The sequence below is a fragment of the Malania oleifera genome, chromosome 3, assembly GCF_029873635.1.
Source record: "Malania oleifera isolate guangnan ecotype guangnan chromosome 3, ASM2987363v1, whole genome shotgun sequence".
Classification (NCBI taxonomy): Eukaryota; Viridiplantae; Streptophyta; class Magnoliopsida; order Santalales; family Ximeniaceae; genus Malania; species Malania oleifera.
The window spans coordinates 108,954,578-108,979,572 of NC_080419.1; the positions used below are offsets into that span (position 1 = coordinate 108,954,578).

The 24,995-nt window shown below is 37.4% G+C and overlaps 1 protein-coding gene across 5 annotated transcripts in view; it reads right to left on the reverse strand.

Moving 5' to 3' along the window:
• Positions 1 to 718: 718 nt before the first annotated feature.
• LOC131151835 (uncharacterized) overlaps positions 719 to 24,995 on the reverse strand; it is a 42,089-nt gene continuing 17,812 nt past the window's right edge. Inside the window, exons 12-15 of one of the 5 annotated variants that reach the window (XM_058103269.1) lie at positions 4,027 to 4,107; positions 3,848 to 3,909; positions 3,528 to 3,673; positions 719 to 1,194 (exon numbers count right to left, since the gene is read on the reverse strand). In XM_058103269.1, the coding sequence (XP_057959252.1) occupies positions 1,040 to 1,194; positions 3,528 to 3,673; positions 3,848 to 3,909; positions 4,027 to 4,107 (444 nt within the window). In that variant the 3' untranslated portion in view covers positions 719 to 1,039. Of the gene's footprint in view, positions 3,674 to 3,847; positions 3,910 to 4,026; positions 4,108 to 24,995 lie in introns of all 5 variants that reach the window. The other 4 variants (XM_058103271.1, XM_058103270.1, XM_058103272.1 and 1 more) reach the window with 4 other exon arrangements.

Genomic DNA, 24,995 nt, shown 5'->3' on the forward strand with positions numbered 1-24,995 from the left:
TTTCTTCTTAATTATGCATAAATTTTTAAAATATCACTTCTTCCATAATAAACAAGCTTATTATAATTAAATGATATGTTATGGGTGTGTTAAAAATTCTATATGGAAGAAGAATCCCTCTTAAGTCATACCAAAATTGAGTTATTTTTCTTTTGTATAATTTAAAGAATAAAAAATACAAAATATGCAGTATGTTTATAATTTTGTAATGCGCATCAAATATATACAGTTATTTATTATATGAGTAAAGCACATTAAAAAATATTTCTAAAAATGACAATTATCCTGCAAAATATATATATATAGGGTTTGCTATGAAAAATCGTTTCCATTTTCCATTGTAATCTTTCAAAAAAATTACAAAAAATGTAACGCTAATTTATTTGGCAACATTTGAATGAAATAAACGAACAATAATAAAATGTTTTGTTTGTGTAAAGAGTATCAATTTCTATTTCTAGTTTTCTAAATAATTATGAAAATGCCATTTTCTTTTTCAATTTTCTCACCTTTTATAAAAAGAAAAAAGTTGAAAACATCTTTTTATTATTTTCTTGATTTCTAAATGTCATAGAGCATGGAATTAAGATTTGTGTTACTATCTTTTGTATAGAAAATTTAAAAGTAAGTTGTATTTTTTATAATTATTTGAAATCTAAAAATAAAAATTATACATTATATTGAAAAACAATTAAAATAACTAATGATGTAAAAACTATACCAAGCAAGCATAAATGTAATTTTTATAGAAACAGGAAACAAAAAGACGTATTATGATCCCTAAACACAAGATTAAACTGGGAGAATCTGGCTCCCACCATACATATAGCTAAAAATAAAAATAAAAATAAAAATTAATGAACAAGGAAACAAATTGCGTACCCATCTAGACTCCTCAGAAAATTTGGATAACACAAAAAAGGGGGGAACGCCTCTAACAACATAAACAGCAGATCCAGCCCATAATACAAGAACGTCTAAACTCTCCCAAGATAAGATATCTATATTTTCGATAGACTCCAACAAATATCTATATTCTCTAGTGTGAAGAAGGCCTTTCAACAAATTTTCCCACCTGAAAAACGAAGGTAAGAAGAAGAGGCATGAGCCTTCCCCAACAATCCCCATCCCGTTCACCAGACGGAACTTTCGTGGTCCAAAATAGATGGCGCAGAAAGCGCACCACTCTTCTATCTGCAAAGATGCACGAGAGACAAGTTGGATTTAGTGCATTACATTCAATCAAATGTGATGATGAAAACTCAAGAAAATTCAATAGCATCTGCAGAGGACAGCTAAACCAGAATACAGATGCAAGGGCATGTGACAGGCAAAGCTCCCTAAGAATGGCTAGCAGAAGAAATTGCTTATCATATAAAAATATGGAACCTAAAAAGGCCGCCAAACATCCTCCTATTCCAATGCCTATATATCTTTCAACTTTAAATCCCAATGCAATGTGCTTCCACTGTTCTTCTCTCCCAACTTTTTGCAAGATTTTCACTATATATGGGCTGGAACCAATTTCATGGCATCTCAACCAATAACCAAATAATAATAATAATTTCTTCTTAAAAGACATTCAAATCTACTACTTCACCTCCCAGCTCGGACCATTCGTCAACATGCATCACCTACAATCTTTACACGAGAGGGAAAAAACATAGATGGATCAGTAAAATGAATCCACTAAGGACTAACATTGAACTGGCCAAATTGCAGATGCCAGCATGTTCATTTTGAGTTTGGCCCCAAGATGGCCTTTGTATATCAAGGTCTTTCAAGGATAAATTGTAAACTCAATCAGACAAGCAATTTATAGTGCATTCCTGATTGAGAGAGTGATCAAAAGCTTAAAAAGGTCTTGGGCACTGTAAATGGTTGCTGGTTTCTTGTCACAGTGTGATCCTCACACATTATCAAGTTCGTGACGGCAAAAATTTTCTTAAACACTACCAACAGACGAGCTGCATCTTACAGCTTTGTATGCATTTTTGGCAACCTAATATAGCTTAAGCATTAATCTAACATGGTATCATCAGAGCCATGGTTAGCAGGAGGTTCTACATTCTATTCTTGTTGCCCACATTTATTGTCTGATGGTAAAAATTGTCTTATTTCCCATACTGGTCTCTTATTCATCATTAGTTTCTCCGCACATGCAACTAGGCTGCACACGCATGGGACTGTTGAGGCTTGACCTGCACTGTTGACCTACAATCCAATAGCTAAAACTTTAGGTGTAGTAGTAATTTAAAACTTCACATTATAGAAACTAGTCTTGGCACATCAATTGCTATTTTGCTATAAATCTATGTCAACAAGTCACATGACTAAAGGAAATATGCAAGCCTCATGGCCAGTACTTTTTTTATTAAAAAATAAATAATTATATAATTAGTAATAATAAAATGTTAAAATGCTGTCTGAAAAAGCATGGGTACGATTTTTTTTTCCCTCTGCTTTTTTTGCAATTTTATTTTGGTGGGAATGTTTGAAGGGGCTAGAGAGCAGGGGCATCCAGCACATGCAAGGGAAACAACAACATTAGCAACAGCAACACAAATAAAAATACTGAAGAAATGACAATAAAAATGAATCCAGAGAATCAAACACCAGACACAGCCACATTGACAAACATGAAAATACCTACAACCCATCTATCTTACAAATAATGATAAACATTAAAAATGGCAGAAAAAAAAAATTCATCCAATTCTTTTAGTAAGAATGATGCTGACGCTTTCATGCGACACCTTGCCACCACTAGCCAATATTGCTCTTGGCCGCAAAATCTGAAGTTCTAAGAATAGGCCATGTCAATCAACCTCAGCCTCAGCCCCAGCCCCAGCCCCAGCCCCAACCCCAACCCCAACCCCATCTTTCTCCATTCCTGCATGCAGCCTGGTTGCAGAACAGCAAGCAAACAAGCAAGAACAGGCAATACAATGGAAAGAGAGAAGAAAAATGAAAACAAAAGACCTCTAAAAAATCAGGCGCCACGTTAAACTACCATTTAATCCCAAGGGCATTAGTCCAACAATATTGATCAGGTTAGCATGATTGCTACCCAAAAAAAAAAAGGAAACAGGTTAACATGATGAAAAAGCTCTCTTAGCCCTAGCTGAGGATTAATCTCATCAAAAAGAGCTGCTGCTCTGTGACATTAATATCGTTGAATATCTCTCACGACTCGTGACATTTGTGTGCTTTAAACCACAGGCAGAGCAAGCGCAAGTGCAACCAAGCACACTTCACATTAACAAATTAGACTTTTACCCGGCAAAAAGCAATAGAATTATCATCTTAATTGCAGCAGCATCACTAGTAGAATGCGTACTTAAGAATAGTTTCATCCCACTTAGCAACATTTTCTACACAGCAAATCAACTTAAATTTGCAAATTTTAAAAAATTCCATGGATCCTTTAAAGTTTGCAGAAGCAAAATCCACTTACCTCTATCACTGATCATACATACAGTAGAAAGTGACAGGCATAAGATCTGTCATGAAATTATGAAGCATACCTGAAACATGCCAGAACAGCAGCAGTCTACCTAGCAGCATTCTCCCTATCTGGATGCCCCCGTTTGGTTTTACGACGCATATGATGTGTATTAGCATTTCGAGTAGGTTTCCTTGTCTTTTTGCTACAGAGGTCGAGTACGAGGAACTGTTAGAATCCCAAACAGTAAAATCATAATCATAAGAAGCAAGCTAACAAGTAACTCCTATAATCTAATGGTGGCTTTCAAATCACAAACTATAAGAGGCTGCAACATTAGAAGCTCCAACCCCCACCCCCTAAAAAAACGATAAATAAAATAGATAGCAGTTTAGAGCTTACCAAAAAATAGCCGAGCAAATTCTACACAATATTATGATCGGTAAGGCCAACAAGGCTGAGGCCTACAACATTAAGATGGTTTAAATTGAAACATTAAATTGTCAATCATGCTAATAGGTATAATAATTTTCGTAACAAAGAGAATACAAATTAATGAAATACAATTAGTAGATACAAACCACAAACCAAACCAGCTCTTTAGTTGCCAGAGTTCTTGTAAGTTCATGCTTTTTCAGCTTTTCTTGGACAGAGTCTTGGACCTTGACAAAAAGGGATAAAATTGTGTAAGATACTTTAATTTTTTGGATCATATATTAAATACACAAATATTCTTCTTTCATAATGAAGACATAAGTGTCAAATTTTACATGTTAACAACATAAGTCCCAAATTAAAAAGAACTAAAGAAAAAAAATAATAACATTATTCCTTTTCAAAAATTAACATATAGCACTGCACGATGATGAGCTTTTTAAAACCAGGGGTGGATGCAAGGGTGGGGGCTGGAGGGGGCAGCCGCCCACAAGCTCCCCCACAATTATTTTTTTAAAATCTGTCAATTGGGTTGCCCACTCCAATTTCCCCCTGCCTTGGCTAGCATGTCCAGTATTCCCATTTGCCATAATTCATGATCTCTCTCTCTCTCTCTCTCTCTCTCTCTCTCTTTATATATATATATTTCCATCTTTTCACAAAAAAAAAAAAAAAAAATCAGTAGATCACATATTCACATGGAATATTAAATCAAATATATAATAAGATTTTATTTTATATCAAAAAAAAAATTTTAAGAGTAAAATACGTATCACTTAAATTTCTTACTTTATTGTTTAAAAATTACAACTGCATTTATTTTATTATCATATTTGAATTTTTTTTCTCGCATAAAAAGATTATGGTATGAACATATTAAAAAGTATTAAAAATTATGTAAAATTTCTTGTGTAATGGAATAAAAATTTAAATCAATAGGGTTAAAAGTTAAAAAATATTAATATTAGTATAAAGAATAGATACACATATGGACAAGAAAATTCAATAATTCTTAAGATAATATCATAAAGAATAAAAAGAGACAAGGACATTCATAAAGAAAAATGTTAATTTTATCCTGAGGATTTCACTAGAAAGGAAAATTTTGAGATATTAGTTATAACATTATTAGCTTGATAGTTGTCAACACCTAGGGTTTTGAAAAGTGTTAAATCACTTTCAAATTATGTCGATAGTTTGTGAAAATGAGAAAATCAGTCTTGCTTCAACCTACTATAAGTCTCATTGTTTCTAAAATTATAACCAAGCACACTTTTTTTAAATATGACTATCTTTAAGACCAAGCTTGCAATAAGACAGAAAATGACTATCTTGTAAATTATTTAACTATATACAATGAAAAAGATATTGTTCAGAAGTTTCATACTAATTTGATAATTGATGACTTCTATGTTATAAAAGAAGTGGTAAGCATAATTATAGGATCTTTACTCAAATTAGATTATTAGTTTATAATCGATAATTTTTATTTCTTTATTTATTGTATTTGCCATGCTTAGGGATTTTTTGGATCTTTTTGTACTACTCATGATTTTAATTAATAATTTGTTTATATTTTTTGAATTCTTGCATGTTAACAAAGTAGATAATCGATGGAAGTCATAATAATTACAAACATATTTAAAAAAATCTCAATATATTTTTTTATACATATATTTTGGCCCCCCTTAATTGTGGTTTCTGGATCTACCACTGTTTAAAACTGGGATAAAGGAAAGAAATACTAGTTGTATTTATCTCGTGAAAACCAACACTGTTACTAGGCTTTCAGCCTATGACAAAACAAAACAAAAAAAAAAACACTAGTCATATGTTCCTCTGCCTTTGAACATTGATGGTTATTATATTATGGCTGAGGTGGGGTTGAACTCCAACATTAGTTATACTTTTTTTCTCAAATGTAATCATACTTGGCTAATGCAACAAAAAAGCAATTTTCAGTTTAGCAAATTTCAAGAGTACAATGTGTTAGTCGTCATTTCATTAAATGCACTTAATTACATTCAGTGATGGTTTTTCACCTTGTGAAGTTGTCTTAATGTTTGTTCCACACATGATCCTGTATGCAGAAGTTAGTTATTTATAGTTTTACTATCTTATAAAAATATAAGTTGAGATGGATGCAGGGATTTGATTTAAAGGCATTTGTCATCTTCAAAATTGGTGCATCAAAGAAAGAGAATTACTTTTAAAAAAATTCAGCTGTTCATCTGTTCTCTATTCATCCTTATCTCCCTCCCTCCCACCATATAAGGTACACATGGGGTGTCTCCATCACAGTAACCAGAAAACTCGAACTGCTTAGTGAACCATGAATTGGCACGAACATTCCAAAAAAACATGGTACATTTTAGTTCCAAAACGAATCTAAGGATTCAAAGTCTTAATATTTTTCCTATAAAATGCTTTTTTATTAGTTAAAGTGGGGAACCATCACATTGCAATTCTATTTTCAGTCACTATTGATCCATCTCACAAAAGAAAATCTCTTAAAAGTTTTATAAACATCTCAACATCCTCTCCAAAATATATGAGTGCCATTACACATTTTTTCACCAATATATCTATAGAAGTATACTCCTAAAGTTCCACATTTGAGAGCATGTGCTGTGCTCCAATCCCGTTCCCATCCCATGAACCAGGACATTCCACGTTCTAGGTAACATTGGTCAACACCAATCATTTGGTCTAAAAGTAGGATGCCCAATTATTGTTTTGGCATCAAAAGCAAAGTGTTAGGGTGTGATAATGTAATGTGGAAAAGGGGGAGTGAGATACTGCTATAATTGTATTCTTCAGGGATTTAGAATAAATATATGAATATCTGTGTTATCGCTTGTATGGTGATTCTCTTGTAGATGAATAATACAAGTAGTTCTTTTCATTGTGGTGTTTTGTTGCCTTGGATTGTGATGTCTCTGATTGTTATAGTCTTATTCGGTGTATAAGAATATATTGCTCGTGTGAAATCCTATTGTTCCTTGTTTTCCTTGAGTATTGAGACTCACCTGGTGCTCATGCTTGCAGGCTTGAACGTGTGAGAGTTGGCTGACTTGTCGAGGGAGAGCTCTCAACGAGTGCCACACGGCCCTTACTTGAGTCCCATTTTGGGGGTCCGTGACAGTTGGTATCAGGGCACAGTGTGTGCGAGCACCATGCGTGGGAATATGAGAAATAAGTCAGGAAGAGTGAAGCGCATTGAAGCGCTTGAGACAAAACTTGTAACCCTGGAGACAACGTGCGGTGACCTCCAAGGGTTGGTGGCAACATTGATAAAAGAGAAAGGTAGTGCCAATAGAGCTTGAGGCCGCCGAAGAAAACCCTAGAGAAAATCTCTATGGGGTATCAAAAGTCGTAGAGAGACTTAAGGAACTTGAAAAAATTCATTCCAAGTGTGAAATCCCTGGAGAAACGGCCAAGAGAGCTTGAGGCCTTCCAGAAGAGTATCGAGCAGTTGGAAACCTTTGAGAGCAGGCTAGAACATATTGAGGGCATATTGCCATCTCTTTCGTCCCAACGGGAAGAGCCAATAGAGCTTGAGGCCTCCTTACGGGAGCTAACTGATAATCTTGATTTCCTTGCAGAAGATGTTAAAGTATCCATTACTGCTTTGAAGGAAGATTTGAAGGAGATGGGCAATGTCCAAAGTGTGGTGGTCCAAGTCCAGAGGGATTTACAAGAAATCACTACGAAAGTGAATGCAGTGGCACAGTTAGCCCGATTGCCAGTTGCAGATCCAAGTGAGAGTTCTCGATGGAAGGTACCGGAACCTAAAAGTTTTGGGGGTACACGAGATGCAAAGGAGCTGGACAATTTCTTCTTTGATATGAAACACTACTTCATGTGCTCCTGAGTAGATTTAGAAGTGGACCGGGTCAATATGGCAACGGTATACCTGGCTGGGGATGCAAAATTGTGGTGGAGAACTAAATGGAATGATATTCAGTATAATAGATGTGTCATTAACACATGGGAGGGATTGAAACAGGCGTTGAAGGCCCAATTCTATCCAGAAAATGTGGAGTATATAGCAAAGTGCAAAGTAATGGAATTACAACAGACGAGCTCATTAAGGAGTTATGTAAGGGAATACCAAGCCTTGATGTTGGACATTGTAGACATGATTGAATCGGATAAATTGATTCATTTTCTTCGGGGTTTGAAGACATGGCCAAGAAATGAAATACGTCGGCAAGGTGCTGGTGATCTCTCTTCTGTCCTCACTGCTGCTAAACGGTTGGAAGACTTTTCAGATAATTCTGGGAAGCAAAATTTCCCTACATCCACCAATAATGATTCCCGTCCCAGCAAAGTGTATAAGCCCACAAATGGGGGAAGGGATAGGGAGACAAATAGTTCTTGGGAAGATAAAAGAGCGCCCATGAATAGTGAGTGGAGGAGCGGACGAACGGGGGGTGGAGAGCGTCGAGTGCCGATCTCATGTTTTCTTTGCATGAGTCCGCATCGAGTGGCAAAGTGCCCTGAACGTAAGGCTTTGAATGCTATAAAGGTCCTTCGAGGGAAAACCGAAGCCCCAAAAACAGCCCCAGAAGAACAACAGAATATGGTGGGAGCATTGAGATTTCTGGGGGCATTAGAGCGCCAAGTAGTTAACAACAAGTCTCAGGATAAGGGATTAATGTATGTTGATATACTCTTGAATGGAAAGAAAATCTAGGCCATGATCGATACAAGGGCCACCCATAATTTCATTGCTGATTCTGAAGGTTAACGATTAGAAGTGCAAGTAGATAAAGAGGTGGGCAAGTTAAAAGCATTGAATTCTCAAGCGTTAACCACGGTGGGGGTGGCACCAAAAGTGGCATGTCAAATGGGGTCATGGTCTAGAACAATTGATTTCACAGTGGCGCCCCTTAACGACTTTGATGTGGTATTGAGTATGGATTTTCTTAAAGTGACACGCTCAATGCCGATTCCAGCTGCGGATTGTCTTGTGATAATGGGAAGTACACCTTGTGCGGTCCCCGCAGCCTACAACAATTTCTATGAGAGAAAGTTGTTTTCAACCCTTCAATTCAAAAAGGGAGTAAAAAGGAGCTTCTCGCGGTGGTACACTGTCTTCGGGTGTGGAGGCACTATCTCTTGGGGTCTATATTTGTGGTAAAAACCAATAATGTAGCAGTTACTCATTTTTTGTCACAACCTGGACTAACGTCAAAACAAGCCCATTGGCAGGAGAAGCTAGCTGAATTTGATTTGGCTTTTGAATATAAAGTGGGGAAGACGAATGAAGTGACCGATGCTTTAAATAGAAAAACTGAATTGGCAGCATTGAAAATCATCAGTCATCTATCAACTAGTAGGGTGGCGCTACCCTTGAAGAATCTTATCAAGGAACATTTAAGTACAGACCAGCAGGCGCAGTCACTAAGCAAACTAATAGAAGAAGGAAAGACACAACAATTCTGGGTAGAAGATGGACTGAAAATGACTAAAGGTAGGAGAGTCTATGTGGCCAAAGCTAGAAACTTGAGGAAAACCTTACTGAAAGAGTGTCATGATACGTTGTGGGCTGGTCATCCAGGATGGCAAAGAACTCATGCTTTGATTACACAGGGGTACTATTGGCCGAATATGCAAGATGATTTGATGAGTTATACCAAAACGTGTTTAATCTGTCAACAAGACAAGGTAGAAAGAAAGAAGACCTCAAGTTTATTGGAGCCATTGCTAGTTCCTGCCAGGCCATGGGAGAGAGTCTCTTTGGATTTCATTTCCTCGTTGCTAAAAGTAGAGGAGTTTGACACAATTTTGGTGGTGATTGACCGGTTAAGTATGCAACTTTCGTACCAGTCTCGAAGCCATGTTCAGCAGAGAAGACAGCTCAGTTATTCTTCAAGCATGTGGTGAAATATTGGGGTGTTCCAGAAAGCTTAATTAGTGATAGGGATGTTAGATTCACGGGGGGGATTTTGGGGTGAACTCTTTCGCTTGATGGGTTCAAACCTTATCTTTCCACGAGCTATCACCCACAAACAGATGGTCAACAATCGACTCTCCCACACACTCTGGATGGTCCATACAAAGGAAATCGCCCAAAAGCATACCAATTCACGAAAAATTGGTTGCAAAACAGCGAAGTCACCCGCGCTCAGTTAAAAAAAGCATCAAAACACATGAAGAAATGGGCTGACAAAGGGAGACGACCACAACAATTTGAAGCTGGAGATCTAGTTCTTGTAAAAGTGCCGCCGGAAACATTTGGCTTTCTTCGTGACAAGGATAAAAGGCTGCTACGTCGTTACGAAGGTCCAATCAGAGTAATCGAAAAGGTGGGACATGCATCTTATCAGCTTGAGCAACCCGAGTGGATGAAAAGCCACAAAAGTCCAATCCATCCCATATTTCATGTAAGCAATTTAAAGCCATTCCACACAGATGAAGCAGATCCGCACCGACAAAAATTAAGGAGATCAACAATTTCCAGAAGATAGCCTGTCACCAAAGAAGTCCAGGAGATCATTGCAGACAGAGTCGTCAATCTAGAAGGTCGTCATCAACAACAATTTATGGTTCAGTGGTTAGGACTAGGGGAAGAAGAGAATAGTTGGGAAACAGCAGACAACCTTCAGTATGCCATACAGAAGACTGAAGATTTCAGAAATTCGTAGTCAACGACATCTACTTCGACATCAGAAGAGTGAGAAGGCCTTCTACAACACATCGACGAGGACATCGATAAAATGAGTGGGGGAGGATGTTAGGGTGTGACAATGTAATGGGGAAAAGGGGGAGTGAGATACTGCTATAATTGTATTCTTCAGGGATTTAGAATGATTATATAAATATCTATGTTATCGCTTGTATGGTGATTCTCTTGTAGATGAATAATACAAGTAGTTCTTTTCATTGTGGTGTTTTGTTGCCTTGGATTGTGATGTCTCTGATTGTTATAGTCTTATTCGGTGTATAAGAATATATTGCTCGTGTGAAATCCTATTGTTCCTTGTTTTCCTTGAGTATTGAGACTCACCTGGTGCTCGTGCTTGCAGGCTTGAACGTGTGAGAGTTGGCTGACTTGTCGAGGAAGAGCTCTCAACAAGTGCCACACGGCCCTTACTTGAGTCCCATTTTGGGGGTCCGTGACACAAAGCATAATGAGTAATAATATTTGAACTTCACAAAAAAGCAAAGGTTGCAATTTCATGGCAACTTATCTGAGTCACATAAACTAAGGACCAGTTTAGTATTGTTGATGTTTTCTGTTTTCTTGTTTTTTTTTTTCTGCACAGTGAAGAAACAGATTATAAAAACATATTTATTTATGTTGCCAATTCCACATTCTAGGTAACAACGGTCAACACCGATCATTTGGTCTAAAAGTAGGCTATCCAATTATTGTTTTGGCATCAAAAGCAAAGTGTTAGGGAGTGACAATGTAATGGGGGAAAAGGGGAGAGAGATGCAACTATAATTATATTCTCTAGGGATTTGGAATGAATATATGATTATCTATGTGATCGTTTGTATGATTATTCTCTTGTTGTTGAATAATATAAGTAGTCCCTTTTATTGTGGTGTTTTGTTGCCTTGGATTGTGATGTCTCTGATTGTTATAGTCTTATTCGGTGTATAGGAATATATTACTCGTGTGATATCCTATTGTTCCTTGGTTTTCTTGAGTATTGAGACTCACCAGGTGCTCGTGATTGCAGGCTTGAACGTGTGAGACTTGGCTGACTTGTCGAGGGAGAGCTATCAACGAGTGTCACACGGCCCTTACTTGAGTCCCATTTTGGGGGTCCGTGACAGTTGGTATTAGAACACAGTTTGTGCGAGCACCATGAGTGGTAATACGAGAAACAAGTCAGGAAAAGTGGAGCACATTGAGGCGCTTGAGACACAACTTGTAACCCTGGAGAGAACGTGTGGTGAACTCCAAGGGTTGGTGGCAACATTGATAAAAGATAAAAGCGCGCCAACAGAGCTTGAGGCTGCTGAAGAAAACCCTAGAGAAACTCTCTATGTGGTATCAAAAGTTGTAGAGAGACTTGAGGAACTTGAAAAATTCATTCCACGTGTGAAATCCCTGGAGAAACGGCCAAGAGAGCTTGAGGCCTTCTAGAAGAGTATTGAGCAGTTGGAAGCCTTTGAGAGTAGACTGGAACATATTGAGGGCATATTGCCATCTCTTTCGTCCCAACGGGGAGAGCCAATAGAGCTTGAGGCCTCCTTACGGGAGCTAACGAATAATTTTGACTTCCTTACAAAAGATGTTAAGGAGTCCATCACTGTTTTGAAGGAAGATTTGAAGGAGATGGGCAATGTCCGAAGTGCAGTGGTCCAAGTCCAAAGGGATTTACAAGAGATCACTGTGAAAGTGAATGCAGTGGCACAGTTAGCTCGAAGGCCGATCGCAGATCCCATTGAGAGTTTTCGATCGAAGGTACCAGAACCTAAAAGTTTTGGGGGTACGCGAGATGCCAAGGAGCTGGATAATTTCTTCTTTGATATGGAGCACTACTTCACGTGCTCAGGAGTGGATCTATAAGTGGACCGGGTAAATCTGGCAACGATATACCTGGTAGGGGATGCAAAAGTGTGGTGGAGAACTAAATGGAATGATATTCAGCGTAATAGCTGTGTTATCAACACATGGGAGGGGTTGAAACAGGCGTTGAAGACTCAATTCTATCCCGAAAATGTGGAGTACATAGCAAAGTGCAAAGTAATGGAATTACAACAGACTGACTCAATAAGGAGCTATGTACGAGAATACCAAGCCTTGATGTTGGACATTATAGACATGACCGAATCAGACAAACTAATTCATTTTCTTCGGGGTTTGAAGACATGGCCAAGGAATGAATTGCGTCGGCAGGGTGCCGGTGATCTCTCTTCTGCTCTCGCTGCTACCGAACGGTTGGATGATTTTTCAGATAATTCTGGGAAGCGAAATTTCCCTACGTCCACCAATAATGATTCCAGGTCCAGTAAAGTATATAAGCCCACAAATGGGGGAAGGGATAGGGAGACAAATAGTTCTTGAAAAGATAAAAGAGCGCCCATGGTTAAGGAGTGGAGGGGCGGACGAACGGGGGGTGGAGAGCGTCGACCGATGTCCTGTTTTCTTTGCATGGGACCACATCAAGTGGCGGAGTGTCCTGAACGTAAGGCTTTGAATGCTATAAAGGCCCTTCGAGGGGAAACCGAAACCCCGACAGCAACCCCAGAAGAACAACCGAATATGGTGGGAGCATTGAGATTTTTGGGGGCATTAGAGCGTCAAGTAATTAACAACAAGTCTCAGAAGAAGAGACTAATGTATGTTGATCTACTTTTGAATGGAAAGAAAATCAGGGCCATGATTGATATAGGAGCCACCCATAATTTCATTGCTGATTTTGAAGCCCAACGGTTAGAATTGCAAGTAGATAAGGATGTGGGCAAGTTAAAAGCAGTGAATTCTCCAGCGTTAACCATGGTGGGGGTGGTACCTAAAGTGGCATGCAAAATGGGATCATGGTCTAGAACAATTACTTTCACTGTGGCACCCCTTGACAACTTTGATGTGGTATTGGCGATGGATTTTCTTAAAGTGACACGCTCAATGCCGATCCCAACTGCGGATTGTCTTGTGATTATGGGAAGTGAACCTTGTGCGGTCCCCGCAGCCTACAACAATTTCGATGAGAGGAAGTTGCTTTCAACCCTCCAATTCAAAAAGGGAGTAAAGAGGGGTGAATCTTCTTTCTTGGTTCTACCGATAGTCTCAGAAGATGCAGAGGTAGGGAAATATCCACTTGAGATTAAGGAAGTTTTAAAAGAGTTCAAGGAGGTGATCCCGGAACAGCTACTGAGGGTTTTACCTCCTCGACGGCAGATTGACCACGAAATTGAACTTTTGTCAGGAGTAAAGCCGCCAGCACGTGCCCCTTATCGAATGGCGCCACCAGAGCTAGCTGAACTTAGAAAGCAACTGAATGATCTTATTGCAGCAGGGTTCATCCGTCCTTCAAAAGCATCTTTTGGGGCCCCAGTGTTATTTCAGAAGAAACAAGATGGTAGTTTGAGCTTATGTGTAGATTATCGGGCTCTTAATAAGGTGACGGTGCGCAACAAGTATCATATTCCTCTGATTGCTGATATTTTTGACCAGTTAAGTACAGCTAGATATTTCATGAAACTGGACTTGAGGTCGGGATATCATCAAGTGCGCATTGTTGAGGGAGATGAACCGAAGACCACTTGTGTCACCCGGTATGGAGTATTTGAATTCCTTGTCATGCCTTTTGGGCTAACAAATGCACCCGCTACCTTTTGTTCTCTAATGAATCAGGTTTTTCGGGACTACCTTGATCGGTTTGTTGTTGTTTACCTTGATGACATACTGGTTTTCAGCGCATCCTCAGAAGAACATAAAGATCTTCGCAAGGTTTTTCAAAAACTCAAAGAAAATCAGTTATATGTAAAAGGGGAGAAGTGTGCTTTTGCTCAAAAGCGTATTAAATTCTTGGAGCATATCATTGAGGAGGGCCAGATACGGATGGATTCAGCTAAAGTAAAAACTATCAAGGAGTGGCGAGCACCTACATCCGTTAGAGAAATGTGATCTTTTTTGGGTCTAGCCAACTACTATCGAAAGTTTATAGAGGGGTACTCTAGAAGAGTTGTATTGTCAACAAATTTACTGAGGAAGGGGATACCATGGGAGTGGTCAGAAGAGTGCCAATTAGCATTTGTTGAATTAAAGGAAAAGATTGTAGGAGATCCTGTGCTAATCCTTCCTGATGTGACAAAACCGTTTGAAGTGCAAGTAGATGCCTCAGACTTTGCATTAGGGGGAGTTCTCTTGCAGGAAGGGCATCCAGTTGGTTTTGAAAGTATAAAATTATCGAGTGCCGAACGGAACTATACAGCACAGGAAAAGGAGCTTCTCGCAGTTGTACACTGTCTTCGGGTGTGAATGCACTATCTCTTGGGGTCCAAGTTTGTGGTAAAAACTGATAATGTGGCAGTTACTCACTATTTGTCACAACCTGGATTAACGTCAAAACAAACCCGTTGGCAAGAGAAGCTAGCTGAATTTAATTTTGATTTTGAATATAAAGCAGGGAAGACGAATGAAGTGGTCGATGCTTTAAGTAGAAAAACCGAATTGGCAGCATTGAAACTCATCAATCATCTATCCACTAGTAGGGTGGCGTTATCTTTGAAGAATCTTATCAGGGAACATTTAAATACAGACCAGCAGGCGCAGTCCCTGAGCACACTAATAGAAGAAGGAAAAACTCGACAATTTTGGGTAGAAGATGGACTAATTATGACTAAAGGCATGAGAGTCTATGTGCCCAAAGAGGGAAACTTGAGGAAAACCCTACTAAAAGAGTGCCATGATTCATTGTGAGGTGGTCATCCGGAATGGCGAAGAACTCACGCATTGATTACATAGGGGTACTATTGGCCGAATATGCAAGATGATGTGATGAGTTATACCAAAACTTGCTTGATCTGTCAACAAGACAAGGTTGAACGAAAGAAGACCTCAGGCTTATTGGAGCCATTGCTTGTTCCTGCCAGGCCATGGGAGAGTGTCTCTTTGGACTTTATTTCCTCGTTGTCAAAAGTAGAGGAGTATGACACAATTTTGGTGGTGATTGACCGGTTCTCAAAGTATGCAACTTTCGTACCAGTCTCGAAGCCATGTTCAGCAGAGAAGAGAGCTCAGCTATTCTTCAAGCATGTAGTGAAATATTGGGGTGTTCCAGAAAGCCTAATCAGTGATAGGAATGTTAGATTCACGGGGGGATTTTGGGGTGAACTCTTTCTCTTGATGGGTTCAAACCTTAATCTATCCACCAGCTATCACCCACAAACAGATGGTCAGACCGAACGTTTTAATGGGATGCTGGAAGAATACTTGCGACATTTCGTCAACTCCAATCAGAAGAATTGGGTTACTTTACTGGACACGACACAATTCTGTTTTAACTCCATGAAATCTTCTGCGACTAATAAAAGCCCTTTTGAGATCGTAACAGGTCGGCAACCGACTCTCCCGCACACTCTAGATGGTCCATACAAAGGAAATTGTCCAAAAACATACCAATTCACGAAACATTGGTTGCAAAACATCGAAGTCACTCGAGTTCAGTTAGAAAAAGCATCGAAGCGCATGAAGAAATGGGCTGACAAAGAGAGACGACCGCAACAATTTGAAGCTGGAGATCTGGTTCTTGTAAAAGTGCCGCCGGAGACATTTCGCTTTCTTCGCGGCAAGGATAAAAGGCTGTTACGCCGTTACGAGGGTCCAATTAGAGTGATCGAGAAGGTGGGACATGCATCTTATCGGCTTGAGCAGCCCGAGTGGATGAAAAGCCACAGACGTCCAGTCCATCCTGTGTTTCATGTAAACAATTTAAAGTCATTCCACATAGATGAAGCAGATCTGCACCGACAAAAGCTAAGGAGATCAACCATTTCCAAAAGGCAGCCTGTCAACAAAGAAGTCTAGGGGATCATTGCAGATAGAGTCGTCAATGCAGAAGGTCATCAACAACAGCAATTTCTAATTCAGTGGCTGGGGCTGGGGGAAGAAGAGAATAGTTGGGAACCCGCAGCAAACCTTCAGCATGCCATACAAAAGATTGAAGATTTCAGAAATTTGAAGACAATGGCATCAACTTCGACATCAAAAGAGTGAGACGGCCTTCTACAACACATCGACGAAGACGTCGATAAAATGAGTGGGGGAGGATGTTAGGGAGTGACAATGTAATGGGGGAAAAGGGGAGAGAGATGCAACTATAATTGTATTCTCCAGGGATTTGGAATGAATATATAATTATCTATGTGATCGTTTGTATGATTATTCTCTTGTTGTTGAATAATATAAGTAGTCCCTTTCATTGTGGTGTTTTGTTGCCTTGGATTGTGATGTCTCTGATTGTTATAGTCTTATTCGGTGTATAGGAATATATTGCTCGTGTGATATCCTATTGTTCCTTGGTTTTCTTGAGTATTGAGACTCACCAGGTGCTCGTGATTGCAGGCTTGAACGTGTGAGACTTGGCTGACTTGTCGAGGGAGAGCTCTCAACGAGTGCCACACGGCCCTTACTTGAGTCCCATTTTGGGGGTCCGTGACACAAAGCATGAGTAATAATATATGAACTTCACTATGAAAAAGCAAAGGTGGCAATTTCACGGCAACTTATTTAAGTCACATAAACTAAGGACTTGTTTGATATTTTTGTTTTTGTTTATGCACAGTGAAGAAACAGATTATAAAAACGCATTTATTTATGATGCCAATTTTCTATTTCTATTGTCAGTTTTTTGTTGTTTACGAAAAAACTGAAAACCAAATTTTATGGTTTTCAATTTTTTTGACAACTTGTTATCAGAAATTTTAATATCCAAAAATAGTTCTTTTGGATTAAATCATTCATCTTATGAACTTTTAAATTAAAATTAAAATAAAATGAGCATATGAATTTAAGTATATTTGAGATAACAATATACATAAATTTCAAAAAATAATAATAAGGCCTATTACAAAATATTTTTACTATTTTTCAATTGTCATGTCCAATAAAATTTTAATTGTAAAGTAAATTTTGAAAGTATAACAATTAGGCAAAATAATTATAATAATTTTTATTTTTATTATAATTTTTTCTAATGTGCATTTTTTACAATTTTATATTATTTAAATTATATTTTTATAATATTATTTGATTTGAAGATGAAAATGAGCATTTTTCATTTAAGCTTTTCATTTATTTTATTTTATACAGATTCACCAAATAGGTTGTTGGTTTCTAGTTTTTAGTTTCTCTTTCTAGTTTTTAAATTTTGTTTCTGGCTTTCATTTCTATAATTTTTTACGGTGATACCAAATGTCCCCTAAGTCACCCCCCTCCTTCTCTAAAAAACACTTGAAATGTGGCTTCTACTTTCTGCATGTTCCTAAAAGCGATGGGATCTCAACACAATGTTGTAGAATTCAACGAAATTTTGAGAAGAAAAATATGAAAGCTAGTTGAAAGTTCCTTTTTACCCGTTCTTCAATTTATTTTCTCATTTCCATATAATGATGCAAGAAAAAGGAAAGCAATCGGGAAGAAAAGGATCCGATAGGGTGCACACATATGATGCAATCATGCAAGGAAGTTGAGTTTCAAATGGTACCATTGGTTTGCAATAGCTGGTTTCTTTAAAAATGACTTGAGTAATGCCTGTTCTATTTAAGTGTTGCTTCTCTCCAGGCCCATGAGGGCAAGAAGGGGAAGGGGGAGTTAAGTTTAGGTTGCAGCCCCTCTTAGCCTCTTGGTGTATTTGGATTCTGTACAGTGCTTTTGAAGGCACAAGATCTGTGCTTGCAATCTGAACTTTTTTCCTTGGGAGTCCAGATACATACACGCCACACTTTTTAAACTCTTGGATGAAGTTGTGGGGCCCTTTATTTTGGCAGTGTTGTTATTTTAAACTTCAGATGCATATAGGGTGTACCTTCTTTTTGTACTTTTTGACTTAATCACAGTTCACCATCACCCAAAAAAATAAAAAGTGGGTTTCTTTTGGTGCCTGGACTAGTTAAAGAAACACGATTAACAACTATATGCCCTAGTTTTCTAGAAACAAACTTGTATAGTTATATGAAGTCTTTCAAGTTACCAACAAAACTCAGGAGCTATAAAATCATAGTAAAACATGTAAATGTTCTACATCGACATGAATCATGATTGATGCAGAAAAATGGCAACAACAGCGGAAGAGTATAGATTATGGCGGCTGTTGTTTCTATTGAAATGAGTATATCAAAATTTTTAATAAGTATTTAGTATTCATTATCATGACCTTAAAAAATAATTGCACACTGCATAACATTAAGGTCAGACGTAATGGATACAAACATCATGCATGTTACAACCAAAATTACAGATAACAAATACCACATCCATGATTATATTTTCTGCATTAACATACATGTATTTTAATCCAAAAAAACTACTGTGATCTAAATCATTTTTGCAAAAAATTTAATCAATCTACAAAGAACATAAGCTACAAGTATCAAATGCCATATTGGTTTTTAGTTGATATGGCAAGAAACACTATCTATTTATTACTTTTCATTACCTTATTCAGTATATATATAATTTGCACTAAAAAAAAAATAGAAAGTACAAGGGAACATAAACTGCAAAAAATTTTCATGGTTCATGGCATAAAATCAGATAAACACATAAAACAAAAACAACTAACCAAGGAATATGAAAGTAAACAGCATAGCAAAGCGACTGTTTTGTTTTACCTCAAGTTTTTAATTCAATTTATCCTTGAAAAACAAGTGTAATTTTGTCTAAGAAATATAATTTTCACTCTGCAATTTAATGAAAACTGGAAAAAAATTACAAAATATATTTTTACTCCTTCCAAACAACAATTTAACATTCAAGTGTCGTAATCACAATTTTTACTCTCCCTTTTTTTAGAGAAAGAAGTGGTATAATTAGTTCAGAAATTTTATTTCTATATTTCAAAGAGTTGATTTTTTTTTAAAAATTCAAAATAGAGTTGAAAAAATCTTTTGGGCAACTCGCAGCCATTTTGGAGTTTGATAAGCCAAATGGGAAAATTGTAGCGATGTTAAATCAACAGCAATCCTCATCCCCCAACAAATTTCATCCCAGTTCTGTTGATATATGATCAGTCTACATTTCATAAAACGCCAAGTATCAATAATTAATTTCATAATTTGTTTGGTATACCAAGACAGTTCAAGGCACTTCCTGTTCAGTGCAAAAATTACCCCAAAAAATTGTAAATAGAACAGTGTCATACTTTAATATAATTATTATTAAAATTGTTTATTTTACCTATCAATAGATAGTGATTTACATAAAATTTTAGAAATAATTAAATAATTAAGCAATAATTGTTTAATATTAAATAAAACAATAGATAAAATAAAAAATTTTAATAACATATTATGCTACAATTAGTCCGTATAACTGATCAAATCTTAGAATGTTAGGAGTAAGGACATATAAGTTGGGAAATTTTAGTCCTTAAACTTTTCAGCCAGAAAACAGCTCAAAGTGATCTTGGATCACCCTCCTCCTTGAGGATGCAATAAAGATAGCTAAGTTGGGCAATGACATCATCACCGAGGCAATTAGAGATCAGTGATCACCACTATCAAACACATTAATACTATCAACCTCACCATCATTAACCACACTTTACTGATCACCATTCACCACATATCAAACACCCCCAAAGGGATTATAATCGAGATGACCTCAAGATAAGTTCACTTTGAATTTTTAGCGAGCAAATTGGGAAGTCGTGAAGGATGTTGAGTATATTTAATGTGTTTTACATATCAGGTACTTTATGGATACTTAGAATTCAAATTCTGTGGCTTTGATCCCCAAAAAGGCTAGGCCAATTAAAATCAAGGATATTTGCCCTAGTAGTCTAATTGAAAGCGCTAACAATAACATATCAGAAGTTTTGACAAGAAGATTGAAGGTGGTGGTCGTTCAGGCTGGAGGGTCTTTTCAAAATGTTTTGCAGAGGCATAGCAGATTCCTCATGTTGTCTCTATGGCGAATAAGATTGTGAATACTCAAATAAAAAGTGGAGGAAGAGATGTCATTTATATTCTACATATGGAGAAGACATATGATCAAGCATGCTGGGATTTTTTTTCAATGAAGCATAAGATGTGTTTCAGTGAAACAGGGTGAAAGATGGCACAATTGGATTAAGAGGTGCATCTCCACCCCAAGCATTTCAATTCTCATCAAAGGAAGTCCCGCAAAACTTCAAGACACTTGAGGCAAGGTAACCCGATATTACAATTGTTTTGACTTCATTCTAATCATGGAAGCTTTTTGTAGTATGCTTGTAAAGACCGGAGAAGTTGGTCTTCTAGAAGGGTTTGCAATAAGAAGATAAAAAAGGGAAATTAATGTATCACATTTGTGTTCGTAAATGATGCTATTGTCTTTTGGTGGGGTAGATATAGAGAAAATCATAAATTTAGAATGTATCCTCTGGTGCTTTGAAGTGATTTCCAGCCCCAAGACAAATTTGAACAAAAGCAAGTAGATACCTATGGAGCAGGGGCCTGATGAAGGCTTTTTCATCAAGGTGGCTAGGGTGTATAGCAAGATCCCTTCCGGGCTGCCACTAGAGGCCAGATCAAGAAGAAAAGTCAGTCGAGTACCATAGATGAAAAAACTTTGAAAAGAAATTTACAAGGGGGAAGAGTAGGTTCTTGTCAGAGAGCACAAATTTTCTTTCATAATGAACACTCCTAAAACCTTTCCTTCCTATTTTATCTTTCTCTTTTCCCATCCTTGCTCAACAACCAGAAAATTGGAGGTGTTGCAAAAGAGATTCCTTGGGGAAAATGCAGGGAATGAGTTCAAATACCATTTGACCAAGTGGGATGTAGCTAAATAAACTACAATTAGAGGAGGGTTGGGGGCTAAAGACCTAATCTTCAACCAAGCCTTTCTCGAAACTGGAATTGGAATTCCATGGAGGAGGAAGAACAACTGTGAAGGGAAATCATTGTGGTCAAGCATGCTTTAAAAGAGAAAGGGTCAACTACTAAGGAAGGCAGAGAGCCACATGGGCCTGTGAAATAGGGGAGCAAAAGTGGATTAGCAAAGGGTGGGAAGACTTTATGCTACATGCAGTAATGGAAAGAGGGTGTTATTTTGGGATGATAACTGGTGCAGGGATTGACCTTGACAATTATCTTTCCCAGTGTTTTATTGTTGGCAAGAGACAAGGATGCTTTGATTTGTTCTTGCATAATCCGCATCGAAAGAGGTGTTTGCTGGAATGTGAACTTTGAGAGACATTGCTGATTCTCAACCTTTGTGGGGTGTGATTTTGAGTATGCTGGTTTCAGGTTTGGTCATTCAAGAGCTTTGGGCTTGGACTAGTGTGAAGGCTTTGTAAAGAAAGAAAAGAAGAAAGCTATCTAATTAAACCCCTTTCTATATTTTCTGGACTCTGGAAGGAGATAAATAGGATGGCTTTTCAGGGTACTAAATTGTCTATTACAAGACTTATTTGGCTAAATGGTTTGCACTTTTGGTTTAGTGGAGGTAGTACTATGAGTGTTCAGGATATGCTAGATTTTATTGATTTATGGTATTGCAAATGAGTTGTTGCAGTTGGGTAGGCATCCCTCTTGGATATTCTGAATAATTCTTTGAATTTACTCACAGCTGCCAACACTAAAGAATTGCCTATAAGAAAAATTATCTTTATATCACTTTAGGTTGAGCAAGGGTTTCTGAACTTTCAGGTAGGCTCCGTTAACTATTGGACAGAGAATAATGCAAGAAGGGCAGGTAAATTTTTGGAATTAGGTTATGGATGGAGAGGCAAAAGGTATTGATATTTATGTTGGATGTTTTAAATTTAAATATATATATATATATATCTGTTTAATAAATATTATATAAAAGTTGTCGATTTTTATTTTAATGAAGTACACGTTAAATTTAATGTATTAGTTTTAACATTTTTAAAATATCACTTTAACGTTACGCATTTATGATGTTGGAAGTTATATTTAATTTTATCTATATAAATTGTGTTCCAGCTTCATTTCAAGATACTGCTTTTCTTTTTCGAGATAACTTTATTGTATACACTTTCTTGAGATTTATATATTGTTGGGTAATTAAATGACACTACATCTCCTAAAGCTCTAGTGTTTGTGAATGCATACAATACCGAGCCAGCTCAGTAATCCTGGAGGTCGTGCACGCAGTGACTATACGCACCGAAAAATGTTCTCTGTAGGCATGAAATCAGCATAAGGGACAGTTGTCCTTCCATGCCTCAACTTCTGATAAATATTTGCACTAAAAAAGATGAAAAATGAGAAAGCTATGGGGCTAGATAACATCCCAATTGAAGTTTGGAAATACTTGGGTGATAACAGAATTATATGGTTAACGAATTTATTTAATACAATTATAAAAACTAAGAAAATGTCAGATGAATGGAGGAAAAGCACTTTAATACCTATATACAAAAAAAAAAAAGAGATATTCAAAATCGTAATAACTATCGTGGAATTAAACTTATGAGTCATACTATAAAACTATGGGAAATGGTTGTTGAACAAAGATTAAGGCTAGAAACGAAAGTCTTAGAAAATCAATTTGGTTTTATGCCTAGGAGATATACCACAGAAGTTATATATCTTTTAAGAAGATTAATGGGAAAGTTTAGAAAAAAGAAGAGGGACTTGAATATGATATTTATTGACCTTGAGAAAGCATATGATAGGATACCTAAGGAAGTTCTACAGTGGGTTTTAGAAAGAAAAAAAAAAAAAAAGGTGTATGCAGTAGGTATATTGATGTCATTAAGGATATGTACGATGGAGTAATGACTAGTGTAAGGACTATAAATGAAGAAACTAGAGAATTTCCAATCACCATAGGTGAACATCAAGGATCTGCTTTGAGTCCTTATCTTTTTGCTTAATTGATGGACCAACTGACTAAGAGTGTTCAAAAGGAGGTTCCATGGTATATGTTGTTTGCAGATGATATTGTATTAATTGATGAAACTAGGGACGGAGTAGAGGCTGAGTTAGAATTATGAAGAAAAGCTTTGGAATCTAGAGGTTTTAGGATAAGCAGAAATAAGACAGAATATATGAAATGTAATTTTAGAAATGATAGGAGGAATATCAAAGACAAAGTTAAACATGATGATGAAGAAATAAATAGCACTTGTAGATTTCGATACCTTGAATCTATTATGCAAGCTGAAGGAGAAAGTGAAGATGATGTAATGCATAGAGTTAAAGTAGGTTGGGTAAAATGGAGAAGTGCTTCAAGTGTGCTCTGTGATCGCAAGATACCCTTAAAATTAAAAGGGAAGTTTTATAGGACAGCTATAAGACCAGCTATGCTATATGGATTGGAATGTTGGGCGACGAAAAAACATAATATCCAAAAAGTAAAAATTGTCGAGATGAGAATGCTAAGATGGATGAGTAGTATAACATTGAAAGATAAATTAAAGAATAAACATATTCGCAGTAAGTTAGGTGTAACTCCTATAGAAGATAAAATAAGGGAGGGACAACTCAGATGGTATGGACACTTGCAACGTAGGCCACATAATGCACCAGTGAGAAAGAGTGAGTTAGTTACTGTGGGGGGCAGTGGAAAGGGTAGGGATAGACCTAAAATAACTTGGGAAGAGATAGTGAGTAGGAATTTAATATCCCTGAATTTGTCAAAAGAAATGGTCCATGATCGCATAAATTGGCGAAAAAGGATTCATATAGCCGACCCCACCTAGTAGGAATTAAGGCTTGGTTTTGTTGTTGTTGTTGTCGTTGTATTAATTTTATTAGTAAATATTTTCCCTTCTATTATATTTCCAACAAAAGGTACCCCTATCTTTGTTCCTGAAGGATCCAAGTCAAATGGGTGGCTTCAATTTGGGAAAGAACTTAGTGCTCTGGCGAGCTCTCTTCTTCCTGGCACTAATGGTGCAGGTAGCACAAAGGCCATGGAGAGTCGTTCTTGGAGTCGGGTAGTTTTAGGAAGTACTGATGATGCTAGTGTTTGTTTGACTTCTAGGGATGTGTCAGAGGTGGTGTGTGCTCATTGTATAAGGAAGATGCAAGAAGAAGTCCTTTGGCCTACTTCCCTCAATCAGTTGAAGTTGCTAAGTGCAAGGATTCTGACTGTTCTGCGCGCGCCCAGAGGGGGTTGTGGATTGGGTTTCCTACATAGATGAAGGTTGATGAAGGTTGGGTGGGTTGGGCCTGGGTCTTTGATGAGTACTTTAGGCCTGGGCCGATTGTGTGACAACAATAAAGGCCTATAGAAACCTCTGATAGGCCTGTTAGACAAGCGGCTCAAAATCATATTTATGATTCTAATTTGGACTTGGTTAATAAGAAGAAAGTAAACCCTCTGGGAAAGTCTCAGCTAGGCCAACTGAATGGAGAGGCCTATAAGTATATTCCTATCAGCTTTAATATCCCAGTTAAATGTCAGGTCCCCAATCTAAATGAAGCCCACAGTCCTCCTTTTAAAACTTGTGAGTCCCTCAAATCATAT